The sequence below is a fragment of the Aptenodytes forsteri genome, unplaced genomic scaffold (genome assembly GCF_000699145.1).
Source record: "Aptenodytes forsteri isolate BGI_AS27 unplaced genomic scaffold, ASM69914v1 Scaffold191, whole genome shotgun sequence".
In the NCBI taxonomy this organism is placed as follows: domain Eukaryota; kingdom Metazoa; phylum Chordata; class Aves; order Sphenisciformes; family Spheniscidae; genus Aptenodytes; species Aptenodytes forsteri.
In genome coordinates this window covers 628,507-645,477 of record NW_008794630.1, presented here as the reverse complement: position 1 = coordinate 645,477, position 16,971 = coordinate 628,507, and the positions used below count along the sequence as shown (strand labels likewise).

Below are 16,971 nucleotides of genomic sequence, written 5' to 3'. Positions count from 1 at the left end.
GAAAATGTTGCTGCTTGACCCATCCATGGAATTCCAAGCAGTTAAGCAGTGCTTTGTGCCGTGCTGAAGTCAGTGCTTCATTGTGCTGGTTACAGCTTAGCCCTTGGAATATCTTCCACCAAAGCCTTGTGACTTTCTTTCTTCTCAGTGTGCGCTGAACTGACCTTTCAGGCGTTTGTGCCTGCCAGCCACGAGTGGGGTTTCTTTTCCTTTGCCAGGTCTTCCCAAGATTTCAAAGAGGGGAACACCCCTAGAGAAAGGGGGCACGAGAGCACGCGGGCCTCAGATGACTATAAACCAGAGCTGATCCAAGAAGGGTAAGTGGTCAGTAGGACTCACCCACAGTATCTATTCACTTCGTAATTCTTTATGTCTTATTCTGTTCCCAGTGTAACTGAGACCACAGAACAGCTCCTCTGCTTTGCACCCAGGAGTGAGGGCTTTATAATGGCACATTACAGCAGGCAATCCCACCCATACCGATGGAAAAAGCCAGTTGGATGAGAGAGACTCACACCGTGTGTGAAGCCCAAGAGACAGTTTCTGCACTGACAGCATGTGACTTAGGTCCTTTGGCATCAGCATAGTTCCCTTGGTACTACAGTGGCAGGCAGTAGCTTCTGCTGCCCAGAGATCTCAGCAAGTACTGTCCAAGCATTTATGAATGCTGCAAAATCATGCATGAGTGTGTCCTGAGGTGTTAGAAGCATCTGTCAGTCCGAGGAATTCTGACACGAGTGCTTTCTCCTGTGCCTAACTCTTTCCTTCTGTGACAATCTCAGATGAAAGGCCTTTAGCTGCGATCCTGCAAGCTAGAATGGGATTTGTACACATGATTCCCGTCAGATCTGGTACCAGGGCAGTTTGGAATAGCTCTGGCCAAACAGTGACTCCTGCTCCCTGCCTGATGGCTCCTGTCTAGGGAATGGATGTCTAAACACCCCAGCATGTTTTTTCTCCACTGCCTTAAGCACAGGTCTTTATTTTAGGTTTTTGGACTCAAACAACCATACTGAGAAGGGACAAGAACCTCCTGACCATGATGTCCACCCAGAGACTCCCAGGTCGAAGGAACATACTGAACATGAACTCAGCATGACTAGGTAAGGAATCAGATAATTACCCTCCCTGCCTTTTCCTGTAGGATGAGGGTTAATTCCTTGTGTGTCTTCCCCCACATACATATGCTGATAAAATCTTCTCCCAGGCTCCCCTTTTGTGCCTGATTCTAGTGCTGCTTCTACTGAGTGAACCTTTTACCATGGTTTTATATGAAAGCCTGGGAGAAAACATCCTCGTTAGCTGGAGGCATCAAACACTGTCTAGCTGGACTGCCAGGAGTTGCTGCCTAGACCTTAAATTTGGAAGCAGAGACTGCCTCTTAGAGACATATGCCAATAAGCAACCTAATCTGGCATGGGGTAACACCTCCGTGGTAACGCTGGGTCTCATTTCCGAACTTACCCAGTCAGCATCAGGTCTCAGGCTGTACTCTGGTCACCCTGGCACAGGACCATTTGCCTTCCCACTGACCTGTGACTCCACTGGGTTTGCGGTGGCTGTCTCGGTGCCTTCAGCCTGCCTTGTGCAAAACAGTGCAGGGCTAAATGTCCAAATGGAAGGACTTTGTGGACTGATTTCTTTGCTTTTGTCTGTATTTTCCCCCTAAATTTGAAGAGTTGAGGCTCTTGGTCAAATTGGGCTTCCTTATGCATGTGTTTCAGTGAGCAACCCGTTCTTCAAATCAACTTGAAAACCAGACTGCTCTTCTCCCCCAGGTCCATGCCGTGCTCCAAGGACAGCGCTAGTGGGAGCATGGACATTAACAAGGGGATACCGCCCTGTGTGCAGAGTGAAGAAGTCACTTCAAGAAGGCAAGAGAAATAATGGGCTTGCTTTTTCTGATGAGAGAACATGGGGAATTTACTGCAGGTGGTTCTGGAGAAGGGACGGAGGATGCTGTGTTTGGGGTTAGGAGTCACCAAGCTGAGCTTTCTTCATGAGCGCATGGAGATACATAGTGAGTGGTGGGACAGCAGAGTGTGTGGTTAGTGAGGACTGTGGAGGAGGGAGCTCAGGAAGGGGCGCTGGGAAAAGCAACAGCGAGAGAGCAATGGCGTCAGTGTCCTGTCTTCCTGGGTTCTTCTGACAAATGGAGCTATCCTGGATGTACCACAAATACTCCAAATTGTAGTTCTTCATCACGCAGGGAGGCGGAAGGAGCTGTTCCCAGTCCCCAGGGACATGAGTGGAAGTTAGACTGCTGAAGAAAAAAGTTGCAGGGAGAAACCTTCCCCTTTCTCTCCAGTACCCCCCAGCAAAGTGACCAAGATGGATAAAACCCCGTCTGTGCCCCCAGTCCACGGACTTCCTTTGGATAAGCCCTCAAGCTTACCAAGTTACCGAGAGAAATGCAGAGTCCTGATCTGAGAGTCTAGTGCTTCCAGGTGCAGTGACTTTGGATCAGACTTACCAAGGGAGCAGTCAGGAGTGCTTCTGCAGCATCACTCCACTGAAGGACTTGGGAGTTATCTCCTGCTCTTTTCAGTAAATTGATTTTGAGCCTGAGCTCCTGGACAAACACGTCTTCTTTAGGCACTTAGAACATCCCAACCTGAATGGGAATCTATAGCTCAGTGAACATTAGTGTTTTGCCAGAAGTAAGAATTTAAGGTATCTACCTGTGTTGCAAAAGAATCAAAATAAATTGATCTTGCTTTCACTTGGGTGTCAGTACCCATCGTTTTCTGGCTTACCCCCTTGGTGAACTTGCAGGGATCGAATTAACGCTGGTGAAGGGAAGCCCTCAACTAGTAGCAAGTAAAGTGTAAGGGCTGCCTCCTCTTTCATCAACCTCAATGTTTCAGGGTAGGATCTTTGAAAGCATTTTGAGAATTAATTTCTTAGTCTAATTAAATCTAATAAAATGCAGTTTTGATGCAGGAATCCAAGCCAGTTTCAGATTTTCTACCGGGTATCAGAATTCCCAGAGGGGTTGGTGTGCACAAACATATAAAACCAGATAGAAAAAGTGAACAAACTTTCCCTAGATTAATGTAGACAGGTGTAAATCCAGGGTGGCTCTGCAGTGGGTTTATCTAGTGGATACACTTCTGAGATGGTACCCAAATGAGGCCAGCTCATGCTCTTAGCAGTCTGAAATGTAACGTAGAGGTACTGGATAACCCATAACGGTCATAACTAAATGACCAGAGTTAAAATGTCAAGTTTGGAAAGAATAAACAGGTAACTTGGGCTCATCAGGAGCTTTATTTTTCTTTCCTTTCAGCCTTATTTTTTTAAGAGATCTGTATTTTCCCTCTGGTTTTTTTCACATCTCTTTGGATTATCTGGCATATTCCCATGCAGGGATATTGTACTTTTCTTGAGGCAGGAGATTCACCAGGGGTTGCATCTACATCCTACAGTAATTCTATGCGCAGTGGCACTTCTGCAGACTATAATGGTCTTCTGTCTTGGCAGGCCCAGTGCTCTACCTAGAGAAAGCAGCATCACTCCTCCAGAGACCCAATGTGCAAATGAATCTGACCCATGCCGGGAAAGGTACGGAGCCAGGGGACGGGGCATGCTTTACTGCTGTCTCGCACATCTTGTGTTCTCCCTGTTCAAAGGCATTACAAATGCTCATTTCTTGGCTAGCGAATTCAGAAACCAACATAATCATGATGTTACTGCATTTACTCAGTTCAGAAACCAACATAATCATGATGTTACTGCATGTACTCACCGCAGTGGACAGGTTTAGACACAAGTGCTAAAGCTGCTAACAGGCTTTTTCCTCCCTGACCAGGATCACTCCGGCTTATGAAGAACAAACCTGCCCCACCACAGAAAGTCACCATGAGAGCCCAGGAGACTGGAGAGACAAAGAGCCTAACCCAGTGGGAGCCAGGTACAGTGGGACTATCCCTTTGTTTCTCCCCGTCACTGGCTCTCAAATCCTCATCCTTTGCCACTCCTTCTTCTTGATACAAACGTGGCTGAAGTCCTGGACCTATGTAAATTTGCCTAGTGTACACTAATTACATGATACTGACAAAAGGAATATTAGGTTTAGGATTCCACCCACATATGGTTATCGATATTCATTTCAGTTAACAAATTAACTTAGACGACCGCTGAATTTTGCAGCATTTCATTGTGCTGGGAATTCAGCTCATGAGGGGAAGTAGTATAGGCCTCTGCCATTTCCCCTGACCTTAAGAACCTATTAACAGCATGGTGTCCCAGGTTTTCCTTATTGCCAGTAGAAAGAGGCATGATCCAGCCTCGGCAAATTCTGAACACCTGTGTGAGCTGGTCATAGCAAATACAGTCACTGGCTTTATGGTCAAATTGGCTCTAATTTTTTAGCAGGTCTAACTTCAGCTCAAAAGAGAGTGCTCTCAGTGCATATGAGACCCAGCATCCCATGCCACTGTACGTGGACCGCCAGCCTTTTAACACCAGCGTGTCAGCACCCAGTCACAGGATACCATCCTATGTAGACAGCCAAGTATTCAGCACCAGAAGGTAAGGGTTTGGGGATGGGATGCAGAGACAGGGAAAGCTGCTGGCACAGAAATATTTGGCAGAAACTCTGGTCCAGGTTGTATGATCACTGCATCAAGAAGCGAGAACAGGATTTTGTTCTCAGAGGGAGCAACAGTATTGCCAGTAACACATTGTTCCATTGTATTAATGGAACAAGATCATTTTTGGACCTGAAGGGCTGAAGAAGGGATTCAGGAGATCTGAGTTGATAATTGTTCTGTAACACCGGAGAGCTTGGCAGGTTGTGTTCAGACCACCTACACGCTGCCTGGAAACCTGACAGATGTGTAGAGACCACATCTGCTTCTCCTCTGTAACTGCAGAGATGATGATTCAGGAGCAATCTGGTTTTTATTTCTCATGACCCTCAATGACATAAGAGACGAGTTGTACACTTACAACTACTATTTATATATACATCTACATTCATGTGATCTGAATGGAGCCTTCACCTCTTTTAGCATTTTCCAGAAAGTTGGTGTCACAAAGCTCTCATTTGCGTTTGGAGGCATTTGCAGACTAGGACTAGAAAAAAATGGGGCAGACCTTTATTGTACTTCATAGCCTGTTGTCACCCCCCGGCACTGTGTGATGCTGACATGTCTCTCTGCAGTGCAAGAAACTCGCGCTCCATTCCTGCCCTTGGGTTTATATCACAGCCCAAATGCATGTCTTGCCCAGAGCAGGGTTTTCCTCATCTTACGATGAGCTTAGCCTGTCCCTCTTTCTCTCTTTAATGCAGCATTGATTTACAGTGTTTTTCAGCATTGTTTAACATTAAGTTATACAGTTGCCTGAAGCTTTAAGCAGGATCAAAGTGCTGATATACAATAAAAACATAATCTGTGCCCCAGGGCACGTGCGAGAAAAGAATGACCATAAGCTATAAGCTCATTTTCTCTATGGAAAGAGCCTGAGCTCTGCCCACAGGTTAAAGCCATTCCGATAACGAGTTCTGTCTTGGAAAAGTGAAAATGTGCAGGTCTGATGCCCAGATGGGCCAGCTGGTCAGAAGTTCACACGTGGATGGTGCAGTTTCTCTATGGAAAGAGCCTGAGCTCTGCCCACAGGTTAAAGCCATTCCGATAACGAGTTCTGTCTTGGAAAAGTGAAAATGTGCAGGTCTGATGCCCAGATGGGCCAGCTGGTCAGAAGTTCACACGTGCAGATGGTGCAGTGGCGGTTTTGGTGGGCGCTGGGAAAGGAAACAATACTGAAGATATATCCATTTATGAACTGCTTCGGCTTTACTCTCAAGCGTTAGATTTTGAGTCTGCTTTCCTAGCCTCAGGGCCTTGTATGCATGCTGCAGCTGCAGAACCAGCACAGGTGAAATGGGTAGAGCAAAGGGAGAATGCATCACGATAGTGACTGCTGAGACAAAATATTAGTTAGCCAATGTGGGGACTCCAGTAACTCCTGGTACAACGTAATCAGGGCTTTGTGCTTCCTTGCCAGACCTACCCCAGATTACGAAGGGCGAGTTTATGATGGGAGAAGCAGCCCTAGGAACAGCAGATATGACAGCGCTAGTGCCAGGGGGCACTGTGAATTTAACCCCACAGCCGGACGGTAAGAAGTCAAAGGGTGGGATCCAGACTTGTTAACCCAAAGAACACCCCACTGCTCCATTTATTCAGTATCTGGAGTTTCCTGACCCACTTCTTACTAATTCTCTGGATCTAAGCATGTGCAGCGGTGCTGTTTTGCGTGGATGGCTGTGGTGCGTGGGTGATTTTGATGCTAAGCAGGGAGACATTTAGCCAAGATTCTCACCACTTGTGAGAATCCCTCACATGCTCAAGTTCAGTGCTTGAGATTGTATCACTTCCTTTCATAGCCACGACTCCTTTCCCAGAGATACCACCATGTCCATTTCCCAGAGAAGCCACAGGGTGCCATTCTACATGGACAGCTTAAACTATAACAGCACCAGGTAAATGGGTAGTCTCGATGGTTGTGAGGGAAACCTCCGTGAAACTGCTGTGGAAGAGAAGCTAGGAAGCAAAGCCAGGAGCTGAAAGACAGATGAATGGTTTCCAGGGAGTGGATGTGTCATCTAGAGGCACAGAACTACTCTTAAACCATTCCTAGCAAAAGCTACCCAGCACAGGGTTTGTGATACATCCACCTCTGGTCTCTGAAGATTTTTCACCATGTGGGGTGCCAGAACAGAGTGACAGGAGAATGAAGGGCTGGTTCCTGGCTACCCTCCCTTGACCAGAAATTGGCCTTTGCAGAGGCTACAGGAAAAAAGAGATCTAAAAGCAAAGAGAGATGTCGAGAGAGAGGATCACTATCTCCAGAATGTCAATGAGTAAATGACTGAACTGGTCCCAGAACAAGGCTGTTGGAAGGGGTAGGAGGTATCCAATATGGAATACCATTACCCTGGGCTTTCTGCAGTCCTTCATGGCGGTGTCAGTCCATCCACATGCGGTCTGACACTGTATGGAGGCACCAGTGTAGGTCTGAGTGTTGGATCTGTAAAGGGGAGTATGTTGTGGGTGTGAACGGGAGGCACAAGATCCTTGGGACAGCCCAGGACTGGCTCCAGGCAAGATCAGCTTCATCCCTGCAAGGCAAACTTAACATTGCAGAGTGGATAGGCAGAGCTGCTTTCCGAAGACATTTTAGTAGCCGTAGTTTTGCCACCTTCTCCCTTCTGCAGCTTTTGAAATTATTAAATTGGGGATGGTTATGCTGGGGATAGTTATGTTGGACTTTGGCCAAATATGTCCCCGTCTCCTCCTCTCCTGCAATATGTTGTGTGCCGTTTCTCTCCATAGCTGCTCCCATTCAGGCTACATGATTCACTTATGGTCTGTGCTTATTTGAAGATCTTCTTTGATCTTTTTCTCCCATGGCCCTATAAATGATACTTTTCCAAATCACTTCTCCAGGGAAGTAGTACTGTTATGTGGCAGATGTAAAAAGAGAAAAGAGCCTTTTTGGTCTGTGATAAAGATGAATTAATCTGTGGGGTTAAGGGCCTTAATACTGCACCCTCCTAACAGTAGTGGGAGGTCTTTTCTTGGCTGCCAGCTTGGATCATGTCATGGCTCATGCTTCCAGTGCCCATAGACTTTTCTCTATCTCACCAGGCTTCTCTCAAGTTCGAGTGAGAGGATCTGCAGTCCGATTGCCACCTTACCACACAACAGCCCAGCGGCCTCTGGGTGCCAGCCCGATTCCAGCATTGCCGGGTAAAGAGCAATGGGTGGTCACGATCCTCCCGCTGCGATACAGGTTTTGCATGCAGCCATCCTGTTTGGTGAAGGCAAGCCAGGCTTTGCTGCTTGGCATCTGGGCCACGGGACATTTCTCAGCCACTTCTGGCTAAGAGCACAGACATTGCCATCGTGGCCAGAGCCACCCAAAAGGGAGAGATGGGCTGGGTACTTTTCTCCAGGTGCCCTTTTTTAGAGACCAGGATGTAGCTCATTGTATGAGTTGTGTCTTTCCTCTTTAGCCTGGCAAAATCATGAATCCTCCATAACACATTGTAGCTGGAGGGACACGATGGAGCTCCTCGTGCCATACACGCTCATCACAGGTGTGGGGCTCTTGGAAGACTCTTTGCCTTGTTGTCAGTTGTGAGCAAGTGAGCAGCCTACACACAGCAAGTGTATCAGATTTCAGTGGGGCTGGCACAGGACCAGGATCTGTCATGTATTACAGAAGATAACATCCCATCACGGTGCAGCTGTCGACTCAGAGCTGTATTCTGGGATTTGTGGTTTCCACAGGCTCCACCTCAGAGGTGAAAACTGCTGCACAGTTTTACACGATTTGGAGAGGGGTTTCAAAGTGGTGAGAGGTCAGCGTAGGCTTTGATGGGCAATAGTTTGGGTCCTCCTGGCTTTGCTAACCACTGTCTAAGTAGGAGACTCTCATCTGAAACACTTGACATGGGAGGTGTCTATGCTAAGTTAAAAAAAAAGCTTTGCTTTTCGTTCCTTAGCTGTGACATGCCTTAGTTTGCTCATATAGGAAGAGAGGATTAATCGTAGCTTATAGGCAGCAATGAAAATGCACCATGGAGAAAGAGCCTGATTAGTTCATTTCATGGCTCTGGGAAGAGAGGTGGCGGGCACAGTGTCTCCCCTCGATCTGCGACAGAGCTGTAGACAGACAGACAGATGGGGGCATGTCACTTTGAAATCAGAATTTTAAAGAGGGAGGAATATGCAAGAAAGGTCAGCTCTGTAAGCAAAAACATCCCCAAAACAAACCAGTAGCAATTTATAATGGATGAAAATGCTGGAGATATTCCAGCGACAAAACAGTCACTGTAAGTAGTGCTGTGCCAGTAGGGTTTTAATGTTAATGGGCAGAACCACAAGCTCTCTAAATACTTATTGTGTGCATAATCCTGACAAGATTTGAAAAAGACTTATCCTTGCAAAACAGGGGATAACTGGATGAGAGAGTTATATTATCCATCCCATTCTTTTTAATTAACTTGATTTGTTTTGGTGGGTTAATTAGAGGGGTATATTAGGTGTTATTTAGCAACAATGCTTGATATTCAGTATTTATTCAAGAACAACAGCATCTCACTCTGTGCCTTTTCATGCAGGCATTACATGTCCAAGTGCACACATGTGGTCCCTGTCTCATTAGCTCCAGTCTTTTCTAATGCAAATGCTTCTCATTCTGTTTCCATCCATTCCTAGAAAAGGGGTCCTCTTTGTGAAGGAGTACGTGAACAGCAGCGAGTTATCGGCCTCCCCACGCTATGGCAGGTATGAGGAATGTCCAGAGACAGTCATGTGTCTACATACGTGTGCAAAGCAACAGCGTATGGCTTTGCCAGCTAACACACACCAAGCAAGCTCCTGAGCTGGAACAGTTAGCACTGCGTCAGCATGCCATTGTGCCTGAGCTAATTAGCCCTGGAGGGATTATTAAATTGGGTGGGCAGAGAGTTTTGCTAAGGCAGCAGTGCTGCTTTGGGGACCCAGACGGATATCTCTGCAATCCACTGGGCTGTCTAGTCCCGTTGTGGTGACAGGAGGACCTCTGTCCCACAACTCCTAGTGGAGGGGTAAACTCCCCCTCTAAGTGGGTTGGCCTCTAAGGTGGGTGACGGGATGAAAACACTACACTGCAGTTTTTTAGGCTGCGTATTTGGCACTGTCAGGCTTCACTGTGCATTTGCACACGTAAACAAATGATTGGAATCTGAGAAAAACGTGGAGGTTGAGGGTTCTCACTCAAAAAAGTTACTTATGAGTTAGAAGAAGTTAAAAGATGCCATTTTTGAAGCTTAAATCTTTGGTCTTTTGTATTCTGCTCAAAGGTAACTAAGTAAAGCTACTCCAGATTGACACCAATGTGACTGAGAGCAGAATTTGGCCCTATGTACATCATGCTTACATTGACGTGGCAGCCAGTTAACACCCAGTTTGATGCCTCCCTGCTGGCATTTATCCTCCCTCAGTGCTGTGTTGGCATTACTGTGGTAGCCGATTACAGACTCCATAAATCTCTAGCCTTTCCTATAGGTCGGCAAAGCAGATGTCAGCAACCAAAGATAAGCGTATTGCTGCAGTGTCTAAAAAACACAGGCAAACAGAACGCAGAGAGGGAACGCTCAGCTAGGTGAGACAAAGGATGTGTTCCGTGCCTTTTCCTGCATAATAGTTCAGGATTTGGGAGTTTAGTAAGCAGTGAAAATAGCTGCTATTTATAGGGTCCACATGTAAACATCAGGACACCAGTGAGGCCAGAGGAGTTTTACTGATGAGTGTATTGGAGGCAGGATTTCACAGGTTGCCTGTCCAGCAGCCAGCGCAGGATTTTGCCAATCTCATCTAGCAGCTGGAAAATATGTTGGTCCCCATCGTCTGGCTCACAGCCTGTGCGTGTCCCAACTCCAGACCTGCTGGACGGCATGCTGCGGGCCCATGGGCAGCAGAGCCAAGGCAGCCGTGGCTCTCACTGACAGGGGAGCCCTTGTTCTCCCTCCTCCTCTCCTGCTCCCCCTCTTTTTGTCCCTGCTCCCAGCCCACCCAGTCTTGCCTTTTCTGCCATTTTAATGAGACGACCTGGCTCACAGAGGGATCTGATGGCTGGCAAGGAGTAACGGGGTGGGAGCACATGGTTGGGAACATACTGGAGGAGAGAGAGAGCAAGAGGGAGCGGTATCTTTGCTTTGGCAAGGTTGTTAGGTCTTCTCAGCCCCCTCCTGAGCTGCATTTGACAAACCCTTGCGTGGGACTAACAGCACCGGCTTCCTCACACCCCCTGCTCCTCCCGGCACAGAGGGTGACAAGGTGGGAGAGCCTGCAGGGCAGGGCTGCTGTGTGCCTGTGCCACCTCCCTCGGCCTCAGGCTTGAAGGGGCTCCATTTCAGGGTGCGTGCCCCAGTTTCCCAGCCACGCTGCCCACATCCTGCCTCTCCCTGTGGGGACACCAGCAGCCAGACACTTTTTTTTCAGTGCTCTGAAGTTAGGCGCTGGGGCCGCCAGCTCTTTGCTGTCTCTGCTTGCCCTTGGAGGTGCCTGCTCCTTGCAAACCTTATCTGCCAGGCTGAGCCCAGAGTCGGCTCTGGGTCTGACCTGAGGCACAGTGATTGTGGTGTGGGGCAGGGAGCAGGAACTGCCACGCCTATGGAGAATCTGCAGCGTGAATACAGCAAAGATTGAGATAGTGCTGCTGACAGCCCCGCTCTGTCAATCAGCGTGGCCCTCTCTAACAGGGAAATGCCTTTTCAGAGCTGGTTAGGAAGGACCAACCTTCTCTCCAAGGAACAGGCAGCTGGGATGTTGCAGTTAGGACTTTAGGTGAATGATTCCATCTGAGATGCTCTTCCCGTATATCACTGTCAAGTGCTGATTTTTCCTTCCATCTCCAGTGGCAGCCTTGTGGATTTGACCGACTTGGAGAGAGCAGCCTACAGCCACCACAGCTACCTGTCCAGCGCTCCCCTGCAGAGGTAGGACAGTTCGGGGCTGCCCTTGGAGGTTTCAGCAAACTGTTAAACAGAAATGACTTTAAGGTTTTGCTTTTTTAGAATATTGGTATGTGTTTGTTGAAATGACAGCATGAAGTGTAAATGATCTTTGGAAAATACAGTGACATTGACTTAAAGATCTGTACTGCCCTGCTGTTGCGGTCTTTGCATCCCTGGGATAACACCTGTCCCTCTGTACTGTCACTTGACACAGTCAAACACATGTAGAAGCAGGCAGCTCATGGAGAGCGGTGCTGGTGTTAGGTAAGAAACCTCTGGTACCAGTGCTGGGACTGGAACCAGCTTGTGTTACAGAGGAATTCACTCTCTGTTCCTTCACAGGTCCAGTGAACCTGCTTGCAGTTACTGCAGCCGTGAGATCCGAGACTGCCCTAAGATCATAATAGAGCATCTTAACATCTGCTGCCACGAATACTGTTTCAGGGTAAAAAAAAAAAGAACCTTAACTACTGACTGCCTTCTATGTGCTGCTGTGAAATGGAGGAGGAGGAGGGGAGGAGGAATCTTGGTGCAAATTCTGTCCTCAGACTTTCAGAGTAATGTATATAGTGTGTGCCAAATGCTTGCATTCACATCAGGACAAAAAAAGTCATGCAGTCACAGGTGTTGGTTGTGTCCCAAAAAGCTTTTCAGCTCCTCAAATAAATGTATATTAGAAGAAGGAGAATTCTTTATTGTCATCTGATAGAATAGCAGCACCCTCTTTCCTCATGTCCCTGTCCTTGTGGCAGACTTGCTCATTTGTGGCCTTTGTGCCCCAGTGCAGGTCTTGCTGAACCTCTCAAACCTTGCAAAGTTTACAAGTGAACTCTGTGGAAATGGTGAGTGTGGGAGGAGGAAGCCTGCAGTGGCATTTGTCTGTTGTAGAAAAGTTTAGCCTCAAACTAGGTCACTGCTTTGGCATCCTCACACCTTTATAAAGTGATACAGAGACTGTTCATTTCTCTGCCCCCTCCGTGCTGTCACTACAGTATGGTCCAACCACCTTGTTTTCCCTTTGGCAGTGTGGAATTTGCCACAAAGCAATGGGAGATCTTCTGGATAAAATATTCATCCACCGGGACATTGTCCACTGTGACAAGTGCTACGAGAAACTCTTCTAGGTGAGTGCCCCTTTACAGTGTCAGCATAAATGGCTGGATGAGAGAGCTCATGGAGTTTACTGAATGCAGAGCATTTAACCCTCACATTTACTGAGTGACCCATACAGGGATTTTCCTGTGGCTCTTTAGTGGGAAGCAGCGACCCTTGTTGCAGAATCAGCTAGAAACATGCTAGGGCTGGTCCCAGGGGTCTCGGTTAGAGCCAGAATCTCTGGCCGTATGTGATAAACAGGCTGTGTTAGCTTCACGTGGGGGAGACAAGCAGAGGGATGGCTTGAGTGAAGAGAGAAATGTCCCTTAGAGGTTGAGAGTTCTCTCTGAAGGTAATTAAAGAGTTCCTCCTTGCATCCTGCACTAACCCGCTGCAGGGGGGTGGGTGCTGTTTGCAGCCGTAACGCTCCTCCAGCAAGGAGGCAGCGTGTCAGTGGCAGGTGCAGTTACTGCTTTACGTAAAGATCCTTTGAGATGAAAACCACTGGGAAAACTAAAGAGTTGTATGCTCTGTCAACAGATCAACAAGGAAGTAGGTTGGATATGGTTTTGTTTTGTCTGATTATCTGGATGGGGCAGGAGTCACCACGGTGGCAACCAGAAACCCTGCCCCTGCACTGAGATTATAAAAAGAGGCCTCCTTTCCTCCCTCTGCCTCGTGATAGAGAGAAGGAGGGAAAGGGGCACCTGCCTCACTGCATACACGGCTGCTTTGTTTGCCTCTTAATGCAATGTGACTGGCCAGCCTTTTTCGTCCCATTCCTGCAAGTTCATCTGCTCCACTGACCTCTATAATGCAGTGTTTTGTGTGGTACCCAGCTCCTATGTTCACCTTCTCTTTATTTGCTTGCAGGGTTTTGCAAAGCTGGAGAAGGCAGCCAGTGGAAAGTCCTCAGCAGCACGTATCAGAATATATCTAGCAGTTCCTGACTGGCTAAGATAGCAGAATTCCTGCTTCCCCCCTTTCCTCAGGTTATTTTCCCTCTCGCTGCCTCATCACAATGAACGAGTTTAACATCCGCTAGTTTATGCTGTCAGCTGCGTACAAGACAAGTGCCAATGTTAACAAGATAGGGCAGTGTCATCTACGGAGATAAGTGGGCTGATTTTCCAAAGGTGCTGAGCCCCTCCGCCTGTCTTTAACTTCATTAAGATTCCAGAGTGCTCCCTGTGTTGGAAGTCAGGCAGAGCTCCTTAGGTCTGTCTAAGCTAATTGCGAGAAACCTTTTCCGATTTTTTTATTTTCTTTCATTTCTGCAATCAGGCTGCAGCTTAGTGTGTGTGAGCTGGCACAAAGCAAGCAGATACGAGAACTGTTAAAACACTAAATTTGGATTCTTGGGAGGGTCTGAATTTAGTTCTTAGCAAAAGCCTATTTCTGCTTCTCTCACCCCCAAACTCTGCCTAGAAATAGCTTCTGCCTGACTTCCATTTGCTTTCCATGGGCTTTCAGGAGGACTCGCAGACGCACTTTACTCTAATTGTGTGTCAGCTTTAATTTCCCTTTCCTGCCTACTCCCTGGTGGATTGCTGCAGCAGCATGTGTGTCTGCTGTCTGTTTGGGAAGATAACACTCTCTTTCACCTGGTAGTTTAACTTGGCCTCTGATGGTAGGTGTCTCATGGCCATAGAAAACGTGCCAGAGAATGGGTATCTCAATTGCCTCTCCTGATGAGGAGCACTGCTTGACTGAAATCTGAATTTCCCCCCCACCTCGCCAAGGCTTGCCGTAATGCCTCTCTTGTTGCTGTAAATTATTTACATCACAAATGCTCACTCACAAAATTGAACTTCTAGCAGATGCTGCACTTACTAAAAGTCAGAATCGCGTAATTTTAGCCCTTAATTCAGATGCTGAGGGGTTGAGAAAGCTGAATACCGAAACCTGAATGTCAGCCTCTATGCCTTAAAAGTACAGCTCTGAATGTGTCCAGAGAGTTACTGTTTTCTCTTTGACAGCATTAGGAAGGTCTGCAAAGCACCCATGTCAGTTCTGTAGTAGCTCTTACATGGAAATAGGTGATGGCAAAAGCTCTAATGCAGACTATTGTTAGCTAGATAATTCTTCACGCGCTTAGTGATGGACGCTGGCATGCATGCCAAAGCTTAGCAAGTTAGTGTGTTACAGCACAAGTGCTACTTAGCTTTTTTTTTAGGCCACTGTACCAGTTATTTAACCGAACTATAGGCATGACCTCAGAAGCAACTCCGCGAGGGGAACTCTAGTTGAGAGCAGTAACAGCTCCGCTACTGGCAAGCTTCAGGTTGGGACCTTAGAGCCGTGCCTGCGACAGGGGATTGGGCAGCTCCATTTTGAGCGTGTGTGGTACAACCGGGGGACCAACAGCCCCCTGAAATCCCAGTAGTCACGAAGGCGTGATTTTTAAAAATGACTACTGATTTTTGGCTGCCTACGTTTCCAAGTTATCAAGAGGTTAGAGACACGTTACTTTCTGAACAGAAGAGGGTCACAAGGCATCTCATCTCCCCAAATCGCTCATTTCTGAAGACCGCGGCCTGCGGTTCCTTACTGGTACCTGTACCAGCCGTGGGGAATGACGGGTACGGCAGCTGTTACACGTCTCATTATGCCATGGTCAAAGGGGGATTGTTTAAAATACCGAAACAGATGGGCCTGTAACTACAGAGGCACTTTGAGAAGATGATCTGCAGAAATAACGTATTGACCAATTCCAGAGTTCCCGATGGGTACGTGGCCTTACGGGGAACAGGATTTGTCCCATCATACGTTTTGCACCATCCCTCCTCAGCACTGCGTTTCCCTGTAGCGATTGTTTCACCTCAGTATACAGCTCTAATAAACAGTCCTAGCTCACGTGCAGCGTCCTCACCCGCGCCGGCGTATAACACGCTCCTGTTGTGTGCCCTTTGATCTGACGGCCTGTGTCGTGTTGTGCTGCTCGGTGGCCTACGGGCATGACCCGTTAGTAAAGTCACTGAATGCTTTGTTGGAGGATGTGGCAATGAGAGAGAGAAGAAACGGTACCAACGAGAAAGGGTATTCTCAAAGGGGGTGTGTGTGTGTGTGTGTGTGTGTGTGTGTCTGCAAACTGGCTCGGCGAATATTCTCCACACAATTTTAAGTCTGGTTGCTCTAAAAACCTGCTATTACCCGGGGAAAAGGGAGCCTTGATCCACAGCGCACCACCCTAAGCGTGCTAGCGGGCCCCAATCTGAAAAATCGCCCCTCTGTCCAGACAGGGGTCTGGACTGCTGCTCTCAGAGGTCCTGCCCGTCCCTTCTTCACGCACGTCCTAGGGTCAGGCTGAGGAGAACTGCCGTCCTGCTGACACCTCTGTGTAGCATCGTCACAAAGGGTTCGATGGCGTGTGTCCCCCCCCAAAGACACGTATCACCCAAAAGGAACCTGCAGCTATTCTAAAAATAATATGCTTTAATTTGTTTTGGCCTGAACTTTGAAGAATTGCTGACCTACCCCTCCCTGCTCCACCCTCCTGAACAAAAAAGAAACAAAATTCTTTAAAGATGTAAATCTTCCTGTTTCCTGGTATCCCCACCTATTTGTGGAGAAGGGGTCATCTGCACACAGATTTCTCCTACGTGATGGATGAGGTGACGTATTTTTCACAGACACGAAAGAGATCTTATTTCGCTAGGGATCCTGCCGCTTGTGGGGACAAACCTCGACCAGATTATTTCACGTGAAGTCACATAAACGTATATAAAGGCTACAAGACGTGACGCTAGCGACTGAGCAGAGGTGGAGGCAAACCCGTCCCCGCAGCGCGGCCCCTGCGTGGTGGCACCGAGCGCCGTGCTTTTGGAGGTACCATCTTTGGCGCAGACTAAACCTTCCCAGAGCAACTTTCACGGCTGCCGGTGCTAGACCTGGTGTTCAAGCCGACTTACAAGAAAAAATAGATTCTGCTTATAGCACTCGTCCTCGATGGCTGCAGGAAGATACCCAACACCTATCAGAAGATGCCAGAGGGTGTATTTGGGTCCCACACACACATTTTGGAGGAGGACGTGAAAAGACTGACGATGTATTTATTGTCGCCTGCTGAAACCACGTCCCGAAGAGACGTGGCGCTTACCATAGCTTTGGCAGGTCCCGGCTAATCTTTATTTCGCGTATTTCCTTCCAGGACTGTATGCACAAGGGGAGACCCCTTCTCCCCCTCACCCACCAGCCCCTGCCGGCCAGGGCTCCTCCCCAAAGAGTCAAGCTTTAGTAAAGCCTTAGTGAGCCCTAGCAGAAGACCACGGCCCCACGGGCAGCCTCCTCTCCTCCCGGCCCACGCTGCGCCGTGCCCGCACACAGCAGCGCCGGGCCGGGCCGGGGACCCCGCCGCGACG

The 16,971-nt window shown here is 48.0% G+C and overlaps 1 protein-coding gene across 1 annotated transcript in view; it reads left to right on the top strand.

Moving 5' to 3' along the window:
- Positions 1-13,879, top strand: part of LOC103894091 (zinc finger protein 185) — a 34,798-nt gene extending 20,919 nt beyond the window's left edge. Inside the window, exons 19-32 of the mRNA XM_019470522.1 lie at positions 219-317; positions 990-1,103; positions 1,779-1,874; positions 3,484-3,564; positions 3,812-3,913; positions 4,375-4,533; positions 6,013-6,126; positions 6,395-6,490; positions 7,659-7,760; positions 9,234-9,302; positions 11,417-11,497; positions 11,858-11,960; positions 12,541-12,639; positions 13,484-13,879. Coding sequence (XP_019326067.1) covers positions 219-317; positions 990-1,103; positions 1,779-1,874; positions 3,484-3,564; positions 3,812-3,913; positions 4,375-4,533; positions 6,013-6,126; positions 6,395-6,490; positions 7,659-7,760; positions 9,234-9,302; positions 11,417-11,497; positions 11,858-11,960; positions 12,541-12,639 — 1,315 coding nt within the window. The 3' untranslated portion in view covers positions 13,484-13,879. The remainder of the gene's footprint in view (positions 1-218; positions 318-989; positions 1,104-1,778; positions 1,875-3,483; positions 3,565-3,811; positions 3,914-4,374; positions 4,534-6,012; positions 6,127-6,394; positions 6,491-7,658; positions 7,761-9,233; positions 9,303-11,416; positions 11,498-11,857; positions 11,961-12,540; positions 12,640-13,483) is intronic.
- The last annotated feature ends 3,092 nt before the right edge of the window (positions 13,880-16,971 follow it).